General features: G+C 40.9%; 1 protein-coding gene across 1 annotated transcript in view; it reads left to right on the forward strand.

Moving 5' to 3' along the window:
* The first annotated feature begins 585 nt into the window (after window positions 1–585).
* The window catches only part of LOC126184858 (heat shock 70 kDa protein 14-like), a 232,727-nt gene continuing 208,099 nt past the window's right edge, over window positions 586–25,213 (forward strand). The window contains exons 1-3 of the mRNA XM_049927472.1: window positions 586–770; window positions 932–1,012; window positions 1,158–1,392. Of these exons, the coding sequence (XP_049783429.1) occupies window positions 711–770; window positions 932–1,012; window positions 1,158–1,392 (376 nt within the window). The 5' untranslated portion in view covers window positions 586–710. The remainder of the gene's footprint in view (window positions 771–931; window positions 1,013–1,157; window positions 1,393–25,213) is intronic.

The raw sequence follows: 25,213 nt of genomic DNA on the forward strand, positions 1-25,213 counted from the left end.
ATGGTACTGTGAACAAATCCAGGTCAAATGTAGTTCTGGCATAATTTTTCGCAAATAAAAAGTAATTTTTGTTGGAAGCGTTTGGCAGTCAATTGAGAAATGTGGGGAAAATACGATACAAACATAGGATGGCAGACTGCTGATTTGAAATCCCGCCACGTTTTGCCAACAGTCACGTGGTTTATGTTGGAGCCACACCAGCCCTATAGCTTCTGCATAGCAAGGCCAGTCTACTAGTATCTATGGTCGAAGTTACCGACAGACATTCCTTTACAGAATTAATTATACTAAACGAGTTGATGGAAAATAGCGCTCATTGCAATTAACAAATATCAGATTTTTAAGCTACACAGAAAAAACCCCATGAAACGCGAAAGATAATATGGATCACAATTTCATTTTTGTTTTTTATGAAAATGTTTTCAAGTAACAATTCAGTATTGATATTTTTATTTGTTTAATAATGCGCTATTTCGCTAGTGGCACCTGGAAAAATGAAATTCGTGCTAATTACTGAATATTTTCGTATTTATTATTTTTATGACTGACATATCTCCCCTTCCAACATCCTTGAATACGTCTTTGACAGCAGAATACTTCTTTGAACGCTAAGCAGAGGAAAACAAAGACACGTGAATATTTGTGTTTTGGCGGCAGTAGTGTGTTGTTCGCGCATCGTGTACGGTTTGTTGCCGTCGAAGACTAGCAAAATGGCTGGTGTTTTTGGCATTCATGTGGGTAATTCTTCAGCCTGCTTGGCGTATTGCAAGGTTGGTAATGTTTTTCATATTTGTTGTTCACTGAGAACTTCTAATGTGCCAGAAGTGAAGTCATGAACGATTATTCTTCTAGCACGAATGTATTCGTGAGAAACGTTCTAATAAGATCATATCAATGTAACTTTGACATTATTTTACGTTTTGTTTCTCAGGATGGGAAAGTTGATATTATAGCCGACGACAGTGGTAACAGAATAATGCCTGCAATAGTCGCATTTGTTGACGGTGAAGAGGTAAGGAAATTTTTTACTAAGCAGCAGTTTATTTGAATAGTGCCCTCTAAGCTGAAATTGCCTGTTACTACTTAATTTAGTTGGTTTACCACTGTTCCGTAATTCCGCTTCGTGATCAAAATTTAAGAGATCGTATGTGTTTCAGTCTGTTGGACTCCCAGCGAAGGCAGCTCTTGTTAGAAATGCCTCATGTACCATTGTTCGCAATAAGAAACTCTTAAATGACAGTATTCCTGACGACGAACTTGAGCATCATATAAAGTCAGTGAAATGTAAAATAGTGACTGAAGGAGGTCTGAAATATGAAATCCGAGATGAAGACAAGATTGCTGTGTATACCCCGGAAGGAGCCATGACATGCATATACAAAAAGCTGTTTGGTATGTAGAAATGTTTTTATGCGTAATGCCCCGATCTCATATTCCTACGAGTAACTAGTATGGTTCATTCCGTGTACTCTCACAGGGGGTGAAAAGGTGGCTATTTCAGAATTTAGTCATATTTGGAACATGGATGCCCACATGTCCCAGTAGCAAAACTGCCAAATAGCACTGTTCTAACTCTTACCATTTTTGATAAATTCAGGTTTGAAGATTCATGCGTGGGTACTCAGTCATTAGTCGGGAACCAGTTTCCGTATTCTCAGACACTTGCTATTCAGTAATGAGGTGACCTACAGACGTCAAGTATTTTAGTCATGTACTGTGTGGGTCATTAAGTTGATATATTGCATAAAAAGTAGGATACATCTCCATTTTTTATGAAAAATGTTGTGAATTGCTCTTTCTCCGTGATGTGCTTTACATGTGTGATTTTTTTTTTAATAATTATAACTTCACAGAGGGAAAAAATGCAGACTTCATCTTACGCACTATAACTCTTTAGTGCTAGTATTAAGTATAAATAACAATGATAAGCTTTTGGCATTGAAATTAGTAGTTCTTACCTTCACTTAAAGATGACTCCATCACAAAAAAGTCAAATTTGACGAATTTCAAAGTCCTGTGGGGTACATAGATAGTTGAATCACAATATGATTTTTTGCTGAAATGTTTATATATCTGTCAGCAATCTTATCTGCAAAGAATAATATCCAAACCAACTTTATTCATTGAAAAAGAATAAAATGAAAATGTCAGTTACATATGCCACCCACATTCAGCACTACAGGGCATTAATAATAAAAACGTGCATTCCTTGAAAAATTTATCTGTAGGTCAGAACTGTAAACAATTTAGAGCTGAAAACAGTTATGAATCATTATTATCAGTGTATATGTTGTATTTCTCTATTAAGTGTCTTTCCTGTGTAAAGAATTAAGGGACAACGTGGGTGCACAAATGAGGTGATATATCCATATTTTGTCACTGCAACTTAAAAAGACAACTTAAATGAAACATAAGAAATGGTGTAAGCAGTAATGAGACACAGTAATAACCTTAAATATGTACTTGTATGTACAGATATAAAAATTTTGCAAAGAACATTTTGATAAACAAATTCAAATATAAAGAAGGAAACTTACTTTAAAACCCTTCCACCTTGCATATAACTGTTTTCCTCGGCATCTTGATGCAGAAGCAAAATGAGTTCACTTAAATGTGAGAGATATTATTTTTTTCCGAAGCACTTATTGTTATGTTTATACAACTCCTCACTGTGTCTTTGTAATGATGGGGATCTACCTTACATGTAGCATTGGAGAAGGGGACCCAAACAGCATCATTCCAAGCTAGCCATGAAGGGAATTGTAAATCAGCTGTAGGCATGCAGTTAATCTCAACATCTTTAAACTCATGTCATGCCTGGGAAATGTGTCCTGTGTGCCAGATTTTGTTGTATTTGAAAGCCACATTCTGCCTGACTTGCAACCTTTTCTGCAAACCATTTCATGAGCTCCCATTGCAACACTGCTCCTTTTTTATATGTTGGAAGTCTCTTTATTATAAAGGTGTTAATTGCAGTGAGTAGTAATGTGTGGTACAATCATATTACTGGAAATGTCATCGCTATACTGTACCTGTGTTTTGAGAAACCTTAATGTTATTTGATCTGTGAAGAAGCAAAGAGCATATGGTTCATAACAAGAAGATTCACATAAAATTGCATGAAGGTTTCTTGAAATACAGGTACAGCACAATGACAGTTTCAGAAACCCAATTGAAACAAGCATTTCTAGTCATTGCTACTATCACCTTCCTAATGAAGAGACTTCCAATGAATGCAAATGAGAGCACTGTTGCTATGGAAACTCGTGAAAATGCTTTTTGGGAACAATTGCAAGTTGAGCAGAATGTGGCTTTCAAATTCTACAAAATCTGGTATACAAGACACATTTTCCACCAATCACGTGAATTTAAAGATGTTGAGATTAACTATATGCCTCCTACAGATTCACAATTCCTTTCATGGTCCAGTTGGAATGATGCTGTTTGGCTACCCTTTGCCATTGTGACGTCTAAGGCAGATGTCCTATCATTACAAAGACATGGAGCATAGTTTTATAAACATGACAATAAGTGCTTTGGAGAAAAATCATATCTCTCACCTTTAAGTGAACTCATTTCATTTGTGCATCAAGATGTCAAGGAAAGCAGTTATATGCAAGGTGTGTGTGGTTTTAAAAATGCAGTTTCCATCTTTGTATTTGATTTTTTTTTTTTTATGAAATTTTTCTTTGTGGAGGTTTTATAACAGCATATACTGGTACATATTCAAAGTTCTTAACGTCACTCATTATTGCTTGCTGCTTTTCTTACTTTTCACTGAAGTTTGTTTTTAATTTACAGTAACAGAATAAGAATATATCACCTCATTTGTGCACCAAAGTTATCTATTGTAATTCTTTACACTGAAAAGACAACTAACAGTGAAATAATGATAATAGTAATACTAATAATAATAATAATTTATCATCATTCAGCTCTTACAGCAATAGACAGTCATAAGCGCACATTTCTATATGAACTACTATATCAATGTAATTTAGTTTACATGAAATAGGTAAAACTAGAAATTATATGTTAGCAGCATTTTCATTTCCAAAACATTTGTCAACTGGGTAAAGAGGTTGTTTACTAGTAGCTTATACGGAAGCGTCTGATTCCACCCATCTGCTTTGACCCATGACGTCACAAATGTGGCGGAAACGACATCCACTATGACTCCAATATGGCGCCTATGACTTCATTACGTAAACATAACAAACATGAAAATACATCGAAAAACACACACACACACACACACACACACACACACACACACACACCTTCCACAAAAAACCTGACCAAACGAATGGGACAAGTGTAGGAAATTGGGGGCTTTTGGGTGGGGACAATTAAATATAAACACACGCCACTACGCCAAACGACAAAAAACACTAAAATGACAAGACCCCACAACTTTCCCAAATTTCACTACACACAAAATCCACTGGAATCGATCACTTCCCTTGGTTGACAGAAACAACTGCTACCACACTATAAATCTCAGAAATTTCGCCACCACCACACTTAATCCTACCACAAAAAAGAAAAAAAAACACACACTAGGAAATCAAAATTGCAATCAAATACGTCCCTTGACCTGTTATCCTTACGACATATCCACATATAGCCATCCCTGGTCAGAGACGCTAAAACTTTAGTAAGTCTCATTTCTTCACGACACGCTGAGCACTTCACGACTTCAGCCAACAGCCCGCATTGCTGAAGAAATTCTATTAGAGACAACGCACTGTCCCCCATCATCGCAGACAACCAAAAACTGTTGACCTTGTCAGTCATATCCATACCTACCATAGACATAAGCAAAGAAATTTACCAAAATTCACACATGAACAGAGAAGAAACTACAGTAACATCAACATAACAAAACCAAAATCGTTAACTCATTGAAATATATTCCACTGAAGGCACAGTCACCACTGATACTACACACATGCAATGCTACCACACAAGTGAACCCCATATGCCACATAACACACTACCCATAAACACACCACCAGAGAGAACCACCGACCGCAACAATACGCCACCTATAAACACGCCACACACGCAAACTAAACCAAAACCATCACCTAACACACAAATACACCACTAGAGACCACTACCGATCACATCAAAACAACACCTACAAACATGCCACGCTCACAAACTAAACTCTGCGCCGTGGTGACATCACACACCACAACAGCCTTACGTCACGAGTCAAAGCTGACTGGTGGGATCGAACGCTTCCGTCAACCCGCTTATACAATTTAGCTTTAAAAATATTTATAGGCAATTCTGTAAAATCTACCCTTGGCCTATTAAACATCCTTAATCCAAAGGCTAGGTAGGAGTTACGTGATTTAGATGATGTGTGGTATGGTATGTCTACATGTGTGCTGTTTCCAGTGTTAAAACTATGTACATCAGTTCTCAGTGTGAAATTAGAAACATTGTTTCTAACATACAATAAAATATTATAGATGGATAAGTTTACTGTTGTCAGACATTCCAGTTTAATGGACAGAAGTTTACAGTGTTCTGTTTTATCAGAATCTGTTATTATTCTTATTACTTTCTTCTGCAACAATAAAATGTCATTTGCTTAACAACTGCTACCCCATGAAAAAATTCCGTATGATATGATACATTGGAAGAAAGCAAAATTTCGTGATCTTGCATAGTTATTTGGAACATATCTTTTTAAATTTGTAGTTAAATAAATAACTTTTGAAAAGTGTAGAAAATATATTTTTAATGTGTGGTTTCCAGGCCAATTTGTCAGTAAGAACACCTAAAAGCTTAGTAGTTTTTAATTCATGATGGTTAGGAATCTCTTAGAGGCTAAAATTAAGTACCTGTGTTTTACTTTCATTTAGTAAGAAAACATCGCAGTACCCACATCCTGCGAGGCCTCACTTAGTGAAAACTAACCAATATGCAAAGATGTTTTGTGTTGGCCTTGTAGGTACTGCGATGTTTGCATATGTCTGGTTATGATTAACCATTAATATGCGCTCATCTGGAGATAGATTGAGTCGAAAGTTGGTCGAAGGGTAGCGATTTGAAGGGCAAAAGGGAAAAAAGTGCCAAGGCAAGAGCCAAGGGAAAGAACCCTATGTGGTAGCTGGGTCAGATTTTACGAGCAGTAGCAGTTTTCTTGCTGTCTACAACAGGTCACGCAAGGCTAGATTTTGATTCTAGTGGGTATCTTGCAGGCAGATGCCTTTGATGTTGTGCAGTGGTGTTTCTTGGTGGTTGCAGCTTCTCTGTCAGTGTCAGCATACCAGTAACAGTTAGGTTCATCATCATTTAGTGTCTGATAGGTTGTATATTGGATTAACAGTGTAGGGCAGTGTTGGCGGTTTGTTTGTGCGTTAGTGTGCGAGCTTGTCAGCTTCCCTGTTGTAGCCTGTTGGTCGGCTATAATAGCAACTGGCATATCCAGTCAATGTTGCTGATGTTGTCATGTGATAATTTATAAATAAACACAGATTAGTAATAAAAACAATAAAGGTCTGAGAACCGATCCTTGCAGCACTCCAGGCCTAACATAAACCAAATTTGACTTCTCGCTATCAATGCACACAGCTTGGTGTGCAGTTCTCTAGCAAAGATTGAAACATATTTAAGCTGTTGCCATCAAAACCATAGTAGAATAGCTTATTCAACAAAGTATCATGCTCTGTGCAGTCAAAGCTCTGCTCAGGTACAGAATGTAGCTTGGGAATACCCCTTAGCCTCGAACACATCTAGGACAAATTTTACTAGAGAATCCATTGCATCAGTAGTGGATTTACTTTTTCTAATTCCAAATTATTTATCAATAATTATAAACACTAACTTGATCATAAAAAATTTTATAGAGTACAGGGATTATGGATATAGGCCTACAACTAGCGGGACTGTTCTTTTTGCCTTTTTTATGTATAGGCACAACTCCAGAAATTTCTAGTAGATCAAGAAACTTACTATCACCTAGACATATTTTTTCACAGTAAGTTAAGGGATAAATTATACAGTCAATAATGTCTTTCAACAAATTACAAGACAGTTTATAGGTATCTACACTAGCTTAGCTTTTGAAATTTTTCACTATTTTCGGAATGGTTTTTGGACATTCTTCCGTGTAAGTAAACATGCCCAGGGGATGCTTTTCGAACCACTTATCCGTTATACTAAGTGCATTTTCATGGGGGTTTATTTGTGGTACTACTAATATCTTCAATAGATTGGATGCAAAATTTATTAAATTCTTCTTGGGTTATGGCAGTATCATTTTATTTGGTGTGTACAATAGAGTTGATTACACTCCAGGCTTTTTATGTTTGTTATGGGACTTTTCAGTTTGCTATATTATGTAGTTCATTTGCTTCATCGATTACCTATCTATACTTGTATATACCTTTATACCTATATGTACCTTTAGCATACAATACTTAATGCAATTCAGGATAATTTTTATATTTGGACCAGAATACATTATGACAGTATTTTTCAATTGCCCTAACTCTGGAGTACACCATTCATTTTTTAAAAATCTGCTACTACTAATATTCCTGTAATTTTTCCAGAGGCATGTTTGTTTCAAACATATTTAAAAATGCAGAGAAAAACTCAGTGAAAACAATATCAGAGGAACAACGTTGAAGCCTACTGAAAAGGGAGTCCCAGTTTTAACAAGTGAGGGCATGTCTAAACCTATCAATCTTCTCTTTACTAATTGCTCTAGTAGTCACAGTTTTAGATTTTGGTTTGGAGCTGTTGGAAGTTACAATACTATGTCTAATAAATACTGCATCATGATCTGAGAAAGAGAAACTAATTACATTAGAGGACATAAAAGTTCTCTTAATATTTGTAAATATATTACCAAGACAGGTAGGGCCTCTTGTAGGTTTACAGTTAACATACAAAAGGTTAAATTGTTGAAGCACATGTTTGAGCTCAGTCACAGTTTTTTTGTGCTGCAGTATGTCAAAACTTGAACTGACATCCCCACTGATGAGAATTTGTCTGTTTCCCATTTTGGTATAGTACAGATGTACATTAAGAGGTCATCAGTGCCCTGTACACTACTCCTACATCTAGCTCAAGACTCTGTAGTGATGTGATATTTCCAATTGCATTAATGCATTTCAACACAAAGGATGTTGAGATATGACCTACCACAGTTTGGCCCAAGAGATGTTTTTATGTGTATTGCTACCTCCTCCTCCCCCCCCCCCCTCCCCCATCCCCCATGCAAGTGATGAAGACGAGTCCTCTATTATACCAACTAGGTAATGTGTAATCATTCAGTACTTTGTACCTAAGCCCTTCCTTTTTACACCAATTTTCACTTAAATATAAAATGTCCAACATGTTTTCATTTGAAAAATCATTAACTATTAGATTTTTATCTGCCATACCTCGAACATTGAGGTAGCCTGTCCTAAATTCTACTTTTGGCATTACTTTTTTCGTATATACTTAATTGACGTAGGCCAATGTTACTATGTAAAAGTTGATCAGGTTGTGTTCTTGTGGCACTGGAACATCCAACCTGGTCTAATCCTGTAAGTTTTTTATCATCTCAGTTGAAACATAATCCAGAGTACTGATCTGTCTTCCTACCTAAGTTTATCCAATAATATTCGTAGACTTGCATCATTTAAAACACATTTACCTAGTTTGTTGAGACGTTGGCCATGCTTGGTATGCCAAAATCTGCGGTAACTACTAGTGTTAGGTAAGGAAACATTCCTAAAGTGTTTACAGATAGCTTTGTACTTCTTGTTGGTTTGCTCCACTTCCATAGTCACACATGAATACTGAGGCAAATCATGTTGATGGAGCACATCGATGATAATCACATTGGTGTGGGTTAACACTTAGTGTCTTCTTCAGTGTCGATGTAGCTGTCTTCCTCTCATTTCTGCTGATGTTGTTTGCTCCAGCCATTACAACTACAAAGTCTTTGTCCTTGGGGGCTGTGCTCTCTTTCTTGGTAGATGCTGAAACATCTTACAAACCAGCCCCTAATTTAACAATTTCTTCTATTTTAAACTCTTCCGGCACAGAAGGTCCACTTTCCATTAACATAACTGATAATCCTCGCGCATAACTGTCTGTGTTAATCTAGATTTTACATTTCCTCTTATATACTAGTTTGCTATTTACTAAGTTTTGAGTGTCTTGCATTGCCTTATCAGATGAGCGTGCTGATGCAATTTCAATATCATCCATATTTTGCAATGAATTGTGTTTGTTGTTAATTGATAGAACAAAATCCTTCTCATGTTGGTGGGTTTGTAAGGACTCCTCTTTGATTTCATAGTTTCCCGTGCTCTGCTGGACCTGTTATTGTGAGTTATTAAAGTCCTAACCTTGCTTTCTGGCAATCCTTCTGGTTTAGATATATTGAGACATACCTGATGATTACCCTCTTCCAAGGTATGCTGGAGTCTTTGGTTTTCATCACTCAGTATTTTCAAGTACTCATGTAGCTCAGCAATAATTCATAACAAAGAATTTTTATCTTTATCAGATAAGTTTTACAATGTTACCTATTGTATCAGCACACCTTGGACAAATCCACTCTGTGCTTTCTTCAGGTCGGTCATTTGTGGTAATGTTTGCACAAGTGAAGTGATTCCAATGATCCCACAAATCACCCAAGATACCATGTCTTACATTTCTGTTACATTTTACACACATTTTGGATCAACCCTGTTTTTTTACGGTAGCTGAATCACTACCTACTACTTTGATTGGTGCCATGTTGTGCAACATATATACTGAGAAAAAGACTGATAACTGTTTTCAGCTCTGAAGTGTTTACAGTTCTTATCCACAGGCGAACCACACATATATTTAGGGGAAAAAAAAATTCAAAGAATACACGTTTTTATTTATCGGTGCCCTGTAGTGTTTAATGTGGATGGCATGTGTAAGTGGCATTTTCATTTTCTTCTTTGCACCTAACGTTGTTACCCGATATGTAAAAATTTCAGCAAAAAATAAAGTGATACAGTTGTCTATGTACCCCACAGGACTTTGAAATTCGTCAAATTTGACTTTTTTTGTCATGGAGTCATCTTAAAGTGAAGGTAAGAACTACCTCCAGTTTCAATTGCCATTTATACTTGATACTAGCACTAAAGAGTTACAGTGCATAAGATGAAGTCTGTACTGTTCCCCTCTGGAATGTTATGATTTTAAGAAATCACAAATGTAAAGCACATATTGGAAAAGTGTGTTTCTCAACATTTTTAATAAAAAACTGAAGATGTATCCTACTTTTTATGCAATATATCAACTTACTGACTGGCGCAGTAGATGCCTAAAAAACTTGAGGTCTGTAGGTCACCTCATTAGTGAGTAGCAAGTGTGCGAAAATACAGAAATTGGTTCTTTACTAATGACCAGTACACACCATTGTGTCTTCAAACCTGAATTTATCAAAAATGGTTAGAGTTATAACAGTGCTATTTGGCAGTTTTCTATTAAGATATGTAGATACCCATGTACTGAATATGACTAAATCCTGTCATGGTCGCCTTAGGAGCTACCAAAATATAATTTTAAAGGAATGACCCATACTGCTCTTGGATCACAGAGATGTATTAGTTTTCTCATCTTGACATTAAGATTTATAAGAAATATAATTATCAGCTTGAGCTAAATTTTCTTCTAGGTATGGTTGCTTCACACTATTTAAAATTAGATCACCAGCTGCTGGCTGGAGTATGGTAGTGCCACCTATCCCGAAACAGTGATTGTCATGACAGGTTTACATTAATTTGGAAGGCTGCAATTTGATCGTGAGCAGGCAAAGTCAACGAATGTGTATCAAACATAAAGATTTTGATAACAGATTGATATACGGTGTAGCCTGATGTGTACATTTCCATCGTATCTAATGCGCTTTGGCATATTTGACCTTTATTGTCATGCAAACTAGAACTGGAAGCTGAAGTCTAAACATCTTTATTGAGTAATAGACATATCTTCTCCTAGTATTCTGGTACATACAGTGTGGGGCAAATAAAAGTAGCTCGGGCAAGAAGATACGATTAGACAACCATTTGTGGTATTCTGGTACATACAGTGTGGGGCAAATAAAAGTAGCTCGGGCAAGAAGATACGATTAGACAACCATTTGTGGCAGTATTGACAGAGAGGGAAAAGACATACAGTTACTTCCAGCACAATGGAGCAACTCCCCATACAGCCGGCTGAACCTTAGAGCACATTTACACAGTCTACATGCCTTACTGAGTTGTTAGGAGAGGTCAGTCTTTTTGCGGCCGTGGCTGACCAAGCAGGTCACTTGATCTATCATTGTGTGATTAATTTGTGTGGGGAGCCCTCAAGTCTAAGGTGTGTTGCCACAACCCTCATTGTCTTCAAGAACTGCAGCAGAACATATCAGATGATATTGCAGTAATTCCAGCAGATCAGCTTCGATCCATCTTCAGCAACTTGTTGATAAGGGCCCAGAAGTGCCAAGAGATAAATGGTGATTACTTTAAAGATCTGCTGTTTTCTGTTAATACTGTATTTCCTTTTCTCTGCTGTGTTTCATTGTACACTGGAACTATGTTCCCAGTGCTACTTTTATTTGCCTCACCCCGTAGATTGTAAATGAAATTAAAAAATTTGCAAGAGAAGGGGTAAGTTATGTTTCCTGAAAATTTTTGATCCAGTTTAATTCTAATGCACAGGAAATGGGAGGGAGGGAGGGAGGGTGGGTATGGGTAATGCCTGACACTGCAAATTTTGTTATACTAATGATGCCAGTTAAGGGAGATTTGGCGAAGAAAGTTTGATCATAACCAAATCTCTCAAAAATACTAACTGAACCTTCCCCACATTTGATGGTTAATCAACTGATTCAAAACCATGTGGTGTTCTGGATAATGTATCACTACCACTCCAGTGTCTGCCAGAAAAGTCTTATATAGTAGCATAGCTAAGTTGGTGGTGCGGAGGGGAAGATCAGTTCTCCCTGTGCTAATGTCCTCTTCTACATGAATTGCCAATTAGTCGTTTGCTCATCCTCTGACTATGTATGCACGCTGTTGCCGCAACTTCATTTTTACAGTGATTGCTATTCAAATATCGCCATAAGAAGACCATGCCTTTCAGTGGCATACTTATGTGACACTACTTCATCTGATTCATACAGCTGTTAGGGGTACAGTTTTAATTATCTGTTGTTGGTGATTCAATCATATGTGTGTAGACTGTTTGCAAGTGTTCTTTTGCTGTGATAGACCAAGTGATTTGAACCACCATCCTCCTGAATGCAGGTCCAGTATTTATTACTGGGAAAGACCAAGTGGAAGTTGAACTTTCTTTCTGAAAGATTGTGGTTCACACAATCATTCAGATACAGATCTTCTGGGGTTTCCCTAAATTGTTCAAGACTGATGCTTGGGTTGGTCCCTGTAAAAAGGATGTAGCCAACTTCCTTCCCCACCCTTCTACTTCCAGGCTTGTGCTTCATCTCTTCCAAGCTTGTGCTTCATCTCTAATGACATTTTATTGCGAGACTTTAAATCCTACTATTTGCACAGAGAGAAAAATGTGTTCCCTCTCTTAATGTCCCAAATTCTCGGTTGATTACAGTTTGCTGCACTTTCTTAAGAGAAAGCTAACTTTCCAAACTTGTTCACGTATTCTGTACTGTTTCTTAATTTTGAGTCAGCTTGAATCAGTCCCAAAGGGGGAATCACATAGGAAGTGTATGAAATTTTTTATTTTTTTTATTTTCACCTCAAGCTCCGTATGACTAAATTGAGGAGCAAATCTCCAAGGTCATGGAACATGTCAGTACATGAAATTAAAACATAAAAGTAATAACAGATAAAAATAAATGCTTATGAACCCAAAAAAAGTCAGACAGTAAATTTGAGTAAACGCAATCAACAATACAAGAAGCAGCTTAAGTTTTCAAGGAACTCATCGACAGAATAGGAGTAGTGACCCACAAGGAAACTCTTCAGTTTTGACTTGAAAGCTCGTGGATCACTGCTAAGATTCTTGAATTTTTGTGGTAGCTTATTGAAAATGGATGCAGCAATATACTGCACACCCTTCTGCACAACAGTTAAGGAAGTCTGATCCAAATGCAGGTTTGATTTCTGCCAAGTATTAACTGAGTGAAAGCTACTTATTCTTGGGAATAAGCTAATATTGTTAACAAGAAATGACAGTAAGGAATATATATATTGAGAGGCCAATGTCAAAATACCCAGGCTCGTGAACAGGGGTTGACAAGAGGTTCGTGAACTTGGCACCACTTATTGCCTGAACTGCCCATTTCTGAGCCAAAAATATCCTTTTAGAATGTGAAGAGTTACTCCAAAATATAACCCCATGTTTGTGACGTACCTCTCGTAACACACCTGTTTTCATCTTTTTATAAAAAAAAAAGCTCCGAGCACTATGGGACTCAACTGTTGAGGTCATCAGTCCCCTACAACTTAGAACTACTTAAACCTAACTAACCTAAGGACATCACACACATCCATGACCATGGCAGGATTCGAACCTGCGACCACTATGGTCGCAGATTCGCCATCAGCTCTCGAACATACAAGGTACCGGGGCAAATAAGATCCGTTGCCATCCTTAGCTTGCTGTTCCTCCCATGGTGTGGACAGGGAGTGGAACGATTTGGGGTCGTACTCTGTACGTCCCACCATGAACCATGGACCTTGCCGTTGGTGGGGAGGCTTGCGTGCCTCAGCGATACAGATACCACAACGGAGGGGTATCTGTTGAGAGGCCAGACAAACGTGTGGTTCCTGAAGAGGGGCAGCAGCCTTTTCAGTAATTGCAAGGGCAACAGTCTGGATGATTGACTGATCTGGCCTTGTAACAATAACCAAAACGGCCTTGCTGTGTTGGTACTGCGAACGGCTGAAAGCAAGGGGAAACTACGGCCGTAATTTTTCCCGAGGGCATGCAGCTTTACTGTATGATTAAATGATGATGGCGTCCTCTTGGGTAAAATATTCCGGAGGTAAAATAGTCCCCCATTCGGATCTCCGGGCGGGGACTACTCAAGAGGATGTCGTTATCAGTAGAAAGAAAACTGGCGTTCTACGGATCGGAGCGTGGAATGTCAGATCCCTTAATCGGGCAGGTAGGTTAGAAAATTTAAAAAGGGAAATGGATAGGTTAAAGTTAGATATAGTGGGAATTAGTGAAGTTCGGTGGCAGGAGGAACAAGACTTCTGGTCAGGTGACTACAGGGTTATAAACACAAAGTCAAATAGGGGTAATGCAGGAGTAGGTTTAATAATGAATAGGAAAATAGGAATGCGGGTAAGCTACTACAAACAGCATAGTGAACGCATTATTGTGGCCAAGATAGATACGAAGCCCACACCTACTACAGTAGTACAAGTTTATATGCCAACTAGCTCTGCAGATGACGAAGAAATTGAAGAAATGTATGATGAAATAAAAGAAATTATTCAGACAGTGAAGGGTGACGAAAATTTAATAGTCATTGGTGACTGGAATTCGAGTGTAGGAAAAGGGAGAGAAGGAAACGTAGTAGGTGATTATGGATTGGGGCTAAGAAATGAAAGAGGAAGCCGCCTGGTAGAATTTTGCACAGAGCACAACTTAATCATAGCTAACACTTGGTTTAAGAATCATGAATCATGGAAGAACCCTGGAGACACTAAAAGGTATCAGATAGGTTATATAATGGTAAGACAGAGATTTAGGAACCAGGTTTTAAATTGTAAGACATTTCCAGGGGCAGATGTGGACTCTGACCACAATCTATTGGTTATGACCTGTAGATTAAAACTGAAGAAACTGCAAAAAGGTGGGAACTTAAGGAGATGGGACCTGGATAAACTGACTAAACCAGAGGTTGTACAGAGTTTCAGGGAGAGCATAAGGGAACAATTGACAGGAATGGGGGAAAGAAATACAGTAGAAGAAGAATGGGTAGCTTTGAGGGATGAAGTAGTGAAGGCAGCAGAGGATCAAGTAGGTAAAAAGACGAGGGCTAGTAGAAATCCTTGGGTAACAGAAAAAATATTGAATTTAATTGATGAAAGGAGAAAATACAAAAATGCAGTAAATGAAGCAGACAAAAAGGAATACAAACGTCTCAAAAATGAGATCGACAGGAAGTGCAAAATGGCTAAGCAGGGATGGCTAGAGGACAAATGTAAGGATGTAGAGGTGTATCTCACTAGGGGTAAGGTAGATACTGCCTACAGGAAAATTAGAGACTTTTGGAGATAAGAGATATTATATGAATATCAAGAGCTCAGATGGAAACCCAGTTCTAAGCAAAGAAGGGAAAGCAGAAAGGTGGAAGGAGTATATAGAGGGTCTATACAAGGGCGATGCACTTGAGGACAATATTATGGAAATGGAAGAGGATGTAGATGAAGATGAAATGGGAGATACGATACTGCGTGAAGAGTTTGACAGAGCACTGAAAGCCCTGAGTCGAAACAAGGCCCCCGGAGTAGACAACATTCCATTGGAACTACTGACGGCCTTGGGAGAGCCAGTCCTGAAAAAACTCTACCATCTGGTGAGCAAGATGTATGAAACAGGCGAAATACCCTCAGGCTTCAAGAAGAATATAATAATTCCAATCCCAAAGAAAGCAGGTGTTGACAGATGTGAAAATTACCGAACAATCAGTTTAATAAGCCACAGCTGCAAAATACTAACACGAATTCTTTACAGACGAATGGAAAAACTAGTAGAAGCCGACCTCGGGGAAGATCAGTTTGGATTCCGTAGAAATACTGGAACACGTGAGGCAATACTGACCTTACGACTTATCTTAGAAGAAAGATTAAGGAAAGGCAAACCTACGTTTCTAGCATTTGTAGACTTAGAGAAAGCTTTTGACAATGTTGACTGGAATACTCTCTTTCAAATTCTAAAGGTGGCAGGGGTAAAATACAGGGAGCGAAAGGCTATTTACAATTTGTACAGAAAGCAGATGGCAGTTATAAGAGTTGAGGGACATGAAAGGGAAGCAATTGTTGGGAAGGGAATGAGACAGGGTTGTAGCCTCTCCCCGATGCTATTCAATCAGTATATTCAGCAAGCAGTAAAGGAAACAAAAGAAAAGTTCGGAGTAGGTATTAAAATCCATGGAGATGAAATAAAAACTTTGAGGTTCGCCGATGACATTGTAATTCTGTCAGAGACAGCAAAGGACTTGGAAGAGCAGTTGAACGGAATGGATGGTGTCTTGAAGGGAGGATATAAGATGAACATCAACAAAAGCAAAACGAGGATAATGGAATGTAGTCGAATTAAGTCAGGTGATGCTGAGGGAATTAGATTAGGAAATGAGACACTTAAAGTAGTAAAGGAGTTTTGCTATTTAGGGAGTAAAATAACCGATGATGGTCGAAGTAGAGAGGATATAAAATGTAGACTGGCAATGGCAAGGAAAGCGTTTCTGAAGAAGAAAAATTTGTTAACATCGAGTATAGATTTAAGTGTCAGGAAGTCGTTTCTGAAAGTATTTGTATGGAGTGTAGCCATGTATGGAAGTGAAACATGGACAATAAATATTTTAGAAGAGAATAGAAGCTTTCGAAATGTGGTGCTACAGAAGAATGCTGAAGATTAGATGGGTAGATCACATAACTAATGAGGAAGTATTGAATAGGATTGGGGAGAAGAGAAGTTTGTGGCACAACTTGACCAGAAGAAGGGATCGGTTGGTAGGACATGTTCTGAGGCATCAAGGGATCACAAATTTAGTATTGGAGGGCAGCGTGGAGGGTAAAAATCGTAGGGGGAGACCAAGAGATGAATACACTAAGCAGATTCAGAAGGATGTAGGTTGCAGTAGGTACTGGGAGATGAAGAAGCTTGCACAGGATAGAGTAGCATGGAGAGCTGCATCAAACCAGTCTCAGGACTGAAGACCACAACAACAACAACTCTGTGCGTTGAATTGAGCTCATTATTGCTTGGAGACTGCTGGTGTTTCACCACCAGCAAGAGATGATGGACTACGCTTCGTCGTGCATCATCTGCCCTGATGCCATTGACTCTGACCAGGGGCCCTCCCCAAATGCGCCACCCAGCCACAGCAAAGGCCACCTGGCAGGATGGTCATTGCCGGGAGTCCCGATGCCCCAGGGGGATGCGCATCTACCCCTTGGCATACGTAGGGAGGTAACGGCGCAGGCATCAGCAGAGCAATCCCTGTGTGGTCAGGGGACTACAACCAACAGGGTACATGACGGCCCCACCACAACCGACTGGCTACCGTGCTGGATATCAGGTGCAAAGAAGTCCATGGTCATCGTCGACACAGAAATCGACACTGCATAGTGCATGGTGGAAAACGCCCCTAGGAAGATGTCCTCACCCGAGAGATAGAGAATGGGCAGGACTGAAAAGCAACAACGAGAAAGTGGGCTAAAGATCTCAATACAAGATGGACACGACGCACCTTGTAAGGCGCCCTTCCCCAATTGGCTCGCTCTTCGGGAAGATTTTGGAGAATGGAGGCCAAAATGTGTGAAACTCCTTTTAGTCTCCTCATACGACAGGCAGGAAAACCTCGGGCCTATTCTAACCCCTGGACCTGCAGGGGGTATATCTTCATGGTCATTATGCAAAATGTATGTTGGCAACAGCAGAATCTTTCTGCAGTCAGCTGCAAATGCTGGTTCTTTAAATTTCCTCAACAGTGTTCTGTGAAAACATCTTCTCCCCTCCAGGGATTTCCATTTGAGTTCATGAGGCACCTCCATAATAATTGTGTGCTGATTGAACCTACCAGTAACAAATCTAACAGCCAACCTCTGAATTGCTTTGATGTCCAACCCAACCAGGTGGGGCTTCCAAGCCCTCTAGCAGTATTCAAGAATGGTTTGCACGATCTCCTTTACATATGATCTCCACTTTCCAAAGACCAAAGTCACTCATTTGCCCTCCCTACTACCATCCTTATGTGCTTGTTCCATTTCATATCACTTTGAAACATTATGCCAAGCTATTTAATCGACATGACTGTATCAAGCAGCACACTGGTATTGCTCCATTTGGTCATCATGGACTTTTTTTACCTACACATCTACATTAACTTAATTTTTTTCTAGATTTAGAGCAGGCTATCACTCATCACACCAACTACAAATTTTGTCTAAGTCATCTTGTATCCTCCTACAGACACTCAATGACATCTTCCCGTACAACTCAGCATTATCAGCAAACAGCCACAGACTGCTGCTCACCCTGTCCATCAGATCATTTATGCATATAGGGAGTAAGATCAGTCCTATTACACTGCCCTAGGGCACTCCTGGCAATACACACTCATCACACAGTATTCCTGTGACTCTTGGAGCTATTTAGTAATGCCCTTAATGTCTGCAGAATACCAAATCAGGGAAAAAAACATGAGTTACTGTCACTCTAAAACTTGGAAATAATGTAAGTAGCTTCAGAAATGCCATACCTATCTCTTTCTTGAAGTAAATAATTAAGAAATCAATGAGGCACTTCACTGAATAGTACAAGTGCTGAGTCACAGACATGCAGACAAAATGAATGAAAACTTTACTAGCTCAGGGACAAATCATTTAACAAACTAGAGTACACATATATATGCGCGCACACCCACATACTCTTACAGTTACATTGGGCCAGCTGAACACACATCACTGGGCCTGCAGTCTAGGAAGTATACTGGGGTTAGGTGGTTTGTGTGTTGTCAGGGAGGGAGTGGACGGGTGAAGAAGTAAGAAGGCAGGAAGTGACAGGAGGGGTTGGGGAAAGATAGCCGACGGCTAAGAGGGAGGCAGCTGGTATGCAGGATAGGAATGTGACATACAGGCACCAGAGCCAGTGAGTCATGTGGTGTATGATGATGATATGGAGAAGTGCACTGGGAGGGGTGACAGAGCAGATGGAGGGGAGACTTGCGTAGAGGGTGTGGGTGCAGTGGGTTAGCAGAAATTTGATGCCAGGAGGAGTGTGGGAATGGAGGACGTGTTGCAAGGATAGCTCCATCCATGTAGTTGACAAAAGCTGGTACCTGGGTGAAGAACTCAAATGGCATAGGTTGTGAGGCAGCTGTTGAGCTCTAGTATGTTGTGCTCAGCAGTGTTCTGCCACTGGGTGGTCGGTCAACTCTGCTCCTGGTTGCCGTTTGGCAGTGGTCATACACGGGTAATACAGTGTGCAGGAATTGCAGCAGATGTGGTATATGACATGGCTGCTTTCACAGGTGGCCCTGCCTCTGGTGGGACAGGATAAGCCTGGGATAGGACTAGAGTAGGGTGTACTGTGTGAGTGAATGGTGCGGGTCTGACACCTGGATCTTGCACAGGGATATGACCCCTGCGACAGTGGTTGGGAGTGGGAGTGTCACAGGGATGGATCAGGATAGTGGAGGTTGGGTGAGGAGCAGAATACCACTTTAGGAGGGGTGGGAAGGACGTCTTTAATTTGCAGGCCTGATGATGTATGTAGCACAGCCACTACTGTTTGTGTGCTACTACGAAAATTGCAGCTTTGCCACAGCACGTGTGAGAAGCCTTAGAAGCTGGCGGGAGCCAAAACACTACCATGGCAGTGGCAGCAACCGGCCTATTCACACATTGTGAGCTGAACTGGCCTGAGCATTGCAATACCAATGACACAGCAAGAGGATATGGTTACTGTGGGGGTGGATGGCCAGTTTCCACACTGAGCGCTGGACTTATTATACTGTACATGGTTAGAAGCAGTACATCGCCGCAACAAAATGAGCACAGAACCATTACAAATACCCAGTAATTCTAGCTAAAGGGAATCCACTCTGGCAGTGCCAACCATGAGGAGACGGCTATGTCAGTTGACAAGGGAATTTGGTCCTGCAAGCAGCCACCACGAGTTTGAGCCTTCACCACCAGACTCACAGTCCACCTTCTTGGACTCGGTGTCCTCGCACTGGCAAGCTGCCCTGCAACTTGCTCAGGCCACAGCGGACTTCTGCCCTGGAGGACAACAATTCAAGGCCAGGACAATGCAGTCATTCATCATCCTACACTGGTTTGTTTGTTTGTTTGTTTGTTTGTTTGTTTGTTGGTTGGTTGGTTGGTTGGTTGGTTGGTTTAAACAGGGGGGCATGGGACAAACTGCTAGGTCATCGGTCCCTTGTTCCTATTAAAACAATTCCACAAGGGCGATAATAAAACAAACGCGACTTACAACACAAAACTGGGAGAAAGGGAAAAAAACCACAAGAAAGACAGAAGAGCAATGAACACTACAATGGACAAAATAGGACAAGAAAACCACAGAGACATGCAAGAAACAGGTAGAAGGGATTAAAACAAAAGAGCAGATGACCATGGCTGGCTGATCACGAGAGGATAAGGCAACCACTCTGCAACACATTAAAACCTCCAGCATAAAAATACTAGGGTGGAGGACACAGAGGGACAAAGGACATGCGCTAAAACGTAGATAGAATGATAAAACCCACCCTCTCATATAAAACATAAAACTAAATCAGCCGATGATACATTGTCAGCTAAAATTAATGGAAACAAGACCGGAAACCGAATATTACGTCGTATGGCAGCCAAAGTAGGGCAGTGCAACAGAGTATTGGCCACTGTCAACTGGATGCCGCACAGACACTGAGGTGGGTCTTCATGGCGCAGGAGATAGCCATGGGTCACCCAAGCGTGGCCAATGCGGAGTCAGCAAAGAACCACGGAGTCCCTGCAAGAGGCCCACATGGAGGACTTCGACACATTCACAGTCTCCTTAATGACATGCACTTTGTTATGCGTACCGAGGTTATGCCATTCCTTATCCCAAAGCTGAAAAACTTGCGGTGTAATAATGAATGAACGTCAGTTACAGGGATGCTGATCTCCAAAAGCGGGTTCCATGTACCCTGTTTGGCCAGCCTGTCAGCAAGTTCATTGGCTGGGATTCCGACGTGCCCTGGGATCCAGACAAACAACACTGGGACCATTCCAGGGCATAGATGGAATCCTGGATGGTCACTACCAAAGGATGGCAAGGGTAGCACTGGTCGATAGCTTGGAGGCTGCTCAAGGAGTCACTACAGAGAAGAAACAACTCACCAGGACATGAACAGATGCACTCAAGAGCAAAAGATATGGCCGCCAGCTCTGCAGTGAAACTGCAGCAATCTGGCAAGAAGTGCTGTTCAATATGTCCTCTGTGAACACAGGCGAAGCCAACGTGACCATAGAGCCATCGGTGTAAAATACTTCAGAGCCCCGGGACATGTCAAGAATCGAGAGGAAGTGACAGCGGAGAGCCCCGGGTTTAACTGAGTCCTTAGGGCCATGTGAAAGATTCAGACAAAGCTACGGCCTAGGTTTACACCGTGGAGGTGTATGTGAATGGACCTTGAGTAGAGGTGGTAAAGGGAAGGACTCCAATTCAGACAGAAGGGATCGGATGCAAACAGCAATCTTAAGCCCTGACCTGGGCCGCCGATGCGGGAGATGAACCACGATGATTGGGAAAAGGAGACAGTAATTTGGATGCTCAGGAGAACTACGAATGTGTGTGATCTAACTCGCATGCAGTTTGCACACCTGATCTGTAATGGAATGACTCCAGCCCCCACCAGTAAACTGCTCACCGGATTTGTCCTAAAAGCTCCCATCACTAGTCGAACTCCGCAGTGGTGCACTGGGTCTAGTTACTGCAAGGCTGAGGGTGCTGCCGAACATACACCAGTCTCCCATAGTCAAGGCAGGACTGAACAAGGGCTCTGTAGAGATGCAGCAGTGTAGAACGATCTGCACCCCAGTTGGTGTTGCTCAGGCACCGGAGGGCACTGTGGGGCTGCCAGCACTTCCACTTAAGCTGACGAAGGTGGGGAAGCAAAGTCAATAAAGTGTTGAAAACCAGTCCTCAGAATCAATATGTCTCCACTACAGTGAGTGGATCATCATTAAGGTAAAGTTTAGGTTCTGGATGAATGGTACGACGCTGACAGAAGTTCATAACACACGACTTTGCAGCCGAAAACTGGAAGCCGTGGGCTAGAGCCCATGACTGCACCTTGTGTATGGCTCCCTGTAGGTACCACTCAGCAACACCAGTACTGGTGGAGCAGTATGAAATGCAGAAGTCGTCTGCATACAGAGAAGGTGAGACGGACGACCCTACAACTGCTGCTAGACCATTAATGGCCACTAAAAATAAAGACACACTCAATACAGAGCCCTGCGGTACCCCATTCTCCTGGATATGGGGGAACTATGGGAGGCACCAACTTGGACATGGAAAGTACGAGGCGACAGGAAATTCTCGGTAAAAATCACGGGTGGGCCTCGGAGACCTCACTCATACAATGTGGCAAGGATATGTCGTCGTCATGTAGTGTCATACACTTTTCGCAAATCAAGAAAGACAGCAAGCATCTGGAAAAGGCTGTTCGTATGGCAGACTCTAGGGACACAAGATTATCAGTGGTAGAGCGAACCTGGCGGAAGTGGTCCTGACATGGAGCCAGTAGGCCATTTGACTCCAGGAGCCAACACAACTGCCGACTTATCATACATTCTAATAGCTTACAAAAAATTATGTTGAGGCTGATTGGCTGGTAGCTATCCACATCAAGCAGGTTTTTACCAGGTTTTAGCACTGCAAGCAATTAAAGGTCTTTACATGGATAGTCTACATCTACATCTACATTTATACTCCGCAAGCCACCCAACGGTGTGTGGCGGAGGGCACTTTACGTGCCACTGTCATTATCTCCCTTTCCTGTTCCAGTCGCGTATGGTTCGCGGGAAGAACGACTGCTTGAAAGCCTCTGTACGCGCTCTAATCTCTCTAATTTTACATTCGTGATCTCCTCGGGAGGTATAAGTAGGGGGAAGCAATATATTCGATACCTCATCCAGAAACGCACCCTCTCGAAACCTGGCGAGCAAGCTACACCGTGATGCAGAGCGCCTCTCTTGCAGAGTCTGCCACTTGAGTTTGTTAAACATCTCCGTAATGCTATCACGGTTACCAAATAACCCTGTGACGAAACACGCCGCTCTTCTTTGGATCTTCTCTATCTCCTCCGTCAACCCGATCTGGTACGGATCCCACACTGATGAGCAATACTCAAGTATAGGTCGAACGAGTGTTTTGTAAGCCACCTCCTTTGTTGATGGACTACATTTTCTAAGGACTCTCCCAATGAATCTCAACCTGGTACCCGCCTTACCAACAATTAATTTTATATGATCATTCCACTTCAAATCGTTCCGCACGCATACTCCCAGATATTTTACAGAAGTAACTGCTACCAGTGTTTGTTCCGCTATCATATAATCATACAATAAAGGATCCTTCTTTCTATGTATTCGCAATACATTACATTTGTCTATGTTAAGGGTCAGTTGCCACTCCCTGCACCAAGTGCCTATCCGCTGCAGATCTTCCTGCATTTCGCTACAATTTTCTAATGCTGCAGCTTCTCTGTATACTACAGCATCATCCGCGAAAAGCCGCATGGAACTTCCGACACTATCTACTAGGTCATTTATATATATTGTGAAAAGCAATGGTCCCATAACACTCCCCTGTGGCACGCCAGAGGTTAATTTAATGTCTGTAGACGTCTCTCCGTTGATAACAACATGCTGTGTTCTGTTTGCTAAAAACTCTTCAATCCAGCCACACAGCTGGTCTGATATTCCGTAGGCTCTTACTTTGTTTATCAGGCGACAGTGCGTAACTGTATCGAACGCCTTCCGGAAGTCAAGAAAAATAGCATCTACCTGAGAGCCTGTATCTAATATTTTCTGGGTCTCATGAACAAATAAAGCGAGTTGGGTTTCACACGATCGCTGTTTCCGGAATCCATGTTGATTCCTACATAGTAGATTCTGAGTTTCCAAAAACGACATGATACTCGAGCAAAACACATGTTCTAAAATTCTACAACAGATTGACGTCAGAGATATAGGTCTAGAGTTTTGCGCATCTGCTCGACGACCCTTCTTGAAGACTGGGACTACCTGTGCTCTTTTCCAATCATTTGGAACCTTCTGTTCCTCTAGAGACTTGCGGTACACGGCTGTTAGAAGGGGGGCAAGTTCTTTCGCGTACTCTGTGTAGCCTCGAATTGGTATCCCGTCAGGTCCAGTGGACTTTCCTCTGTTGAGTGATTCCAGTTGCTTTTCTATTCCTTGGACACTTATTTCGATGCCAGCCATTTTTTCGTTGGTGCGAGGATTTAGAGAGGGAACTGCAGTGCGGTCTTCCTCTGTGAAACAGCTTTGGAAAAAGGTGTTTAGTATTTCAGTTTTACGCTTGTCATCCTCTGTTTCAATGCCATCATCATCCCGGAGTGTCTGGACATGATGTTTTGAGCCACTTACTGATTTAACGTAAGACCAGAACTTCCTAGGATTTTCTGTCAAGTCGGTACCTAGTATTTTACTTTCGAATTCACTGAACGCTTCACGCATAGCCCTCCTTACGCTAACTTTGACATCGTTGAGCTTCTGTTTGTCTGAGAGGTTTTGGCTGCGTTTAAACTTGGAGTGAAGCTCTCTTTGCTTTCGCAGTAGTTTCCTAACTTTGTTGTTGTACCACGGTGGGTTTTTCCCGTCCCTCACAGTTTTACTCGGCACGTACCTGTCTAAAACGCATTTTACGATTGCCTTGAACTTTTTCCATAAACACTCAACATTGTCAGTGTCGGAATAGAAATTTTCGTTTTGATCTGTTAGGTAGTCTGAAATCTGCCTTCTATTACTCTTGCTAAACAGATAAACCTTCCTCCCTTTTTTAATATTCCTATTAACTTCCATATTCAGGGATGCTGCAACGGCAGCAGTTAGAGTTGACGGTAAATTGAGTTCATGGTTCAGAGTAGTTTCAGGGGTAAGACAAGGCTGCAACCTGTCTCCACTGTTGTTCATATTATTTATGGATCATATGTTGAAAACAATAGACTGGCTGGGTGAGATTAAGATATGTGAACACAAAATAAGCAGTCTTGCATATGCGGATGACTTAGTTGTGATGGCAGATTTGATTGAAAGTTTGCAAAGTAATATTTCAGAGCTAGATCAGAAATGTAAGGACTATGGTATGAAGATTAGCATCTCCAAAACGAAAATAATGTCAGTGGGAAAGAAATATAAAATAAAGCTAAGGATGGCAGCAGATCTTATTTGCCCCGGTACCTTGTATGTTCGAGAGCTGATGGCGAACCTTT

The sequence above is a fragment of the Schistocerca cancellata genome, chromosome 4 (genome assembly GCF_023864275.1).
Source record: "Schistocerca cancellata isolate TAMUIC-IGC-003103 chromosome 4, iqSchCanc2.1, whole genome shotgun sequence".
Taxonomy (NCBI): Eukaryota; Metazoa; Arthropoda; class Insecta; order Orthoptera; family Acrididae; genus Schistocerca; species Schistocerca cancellata.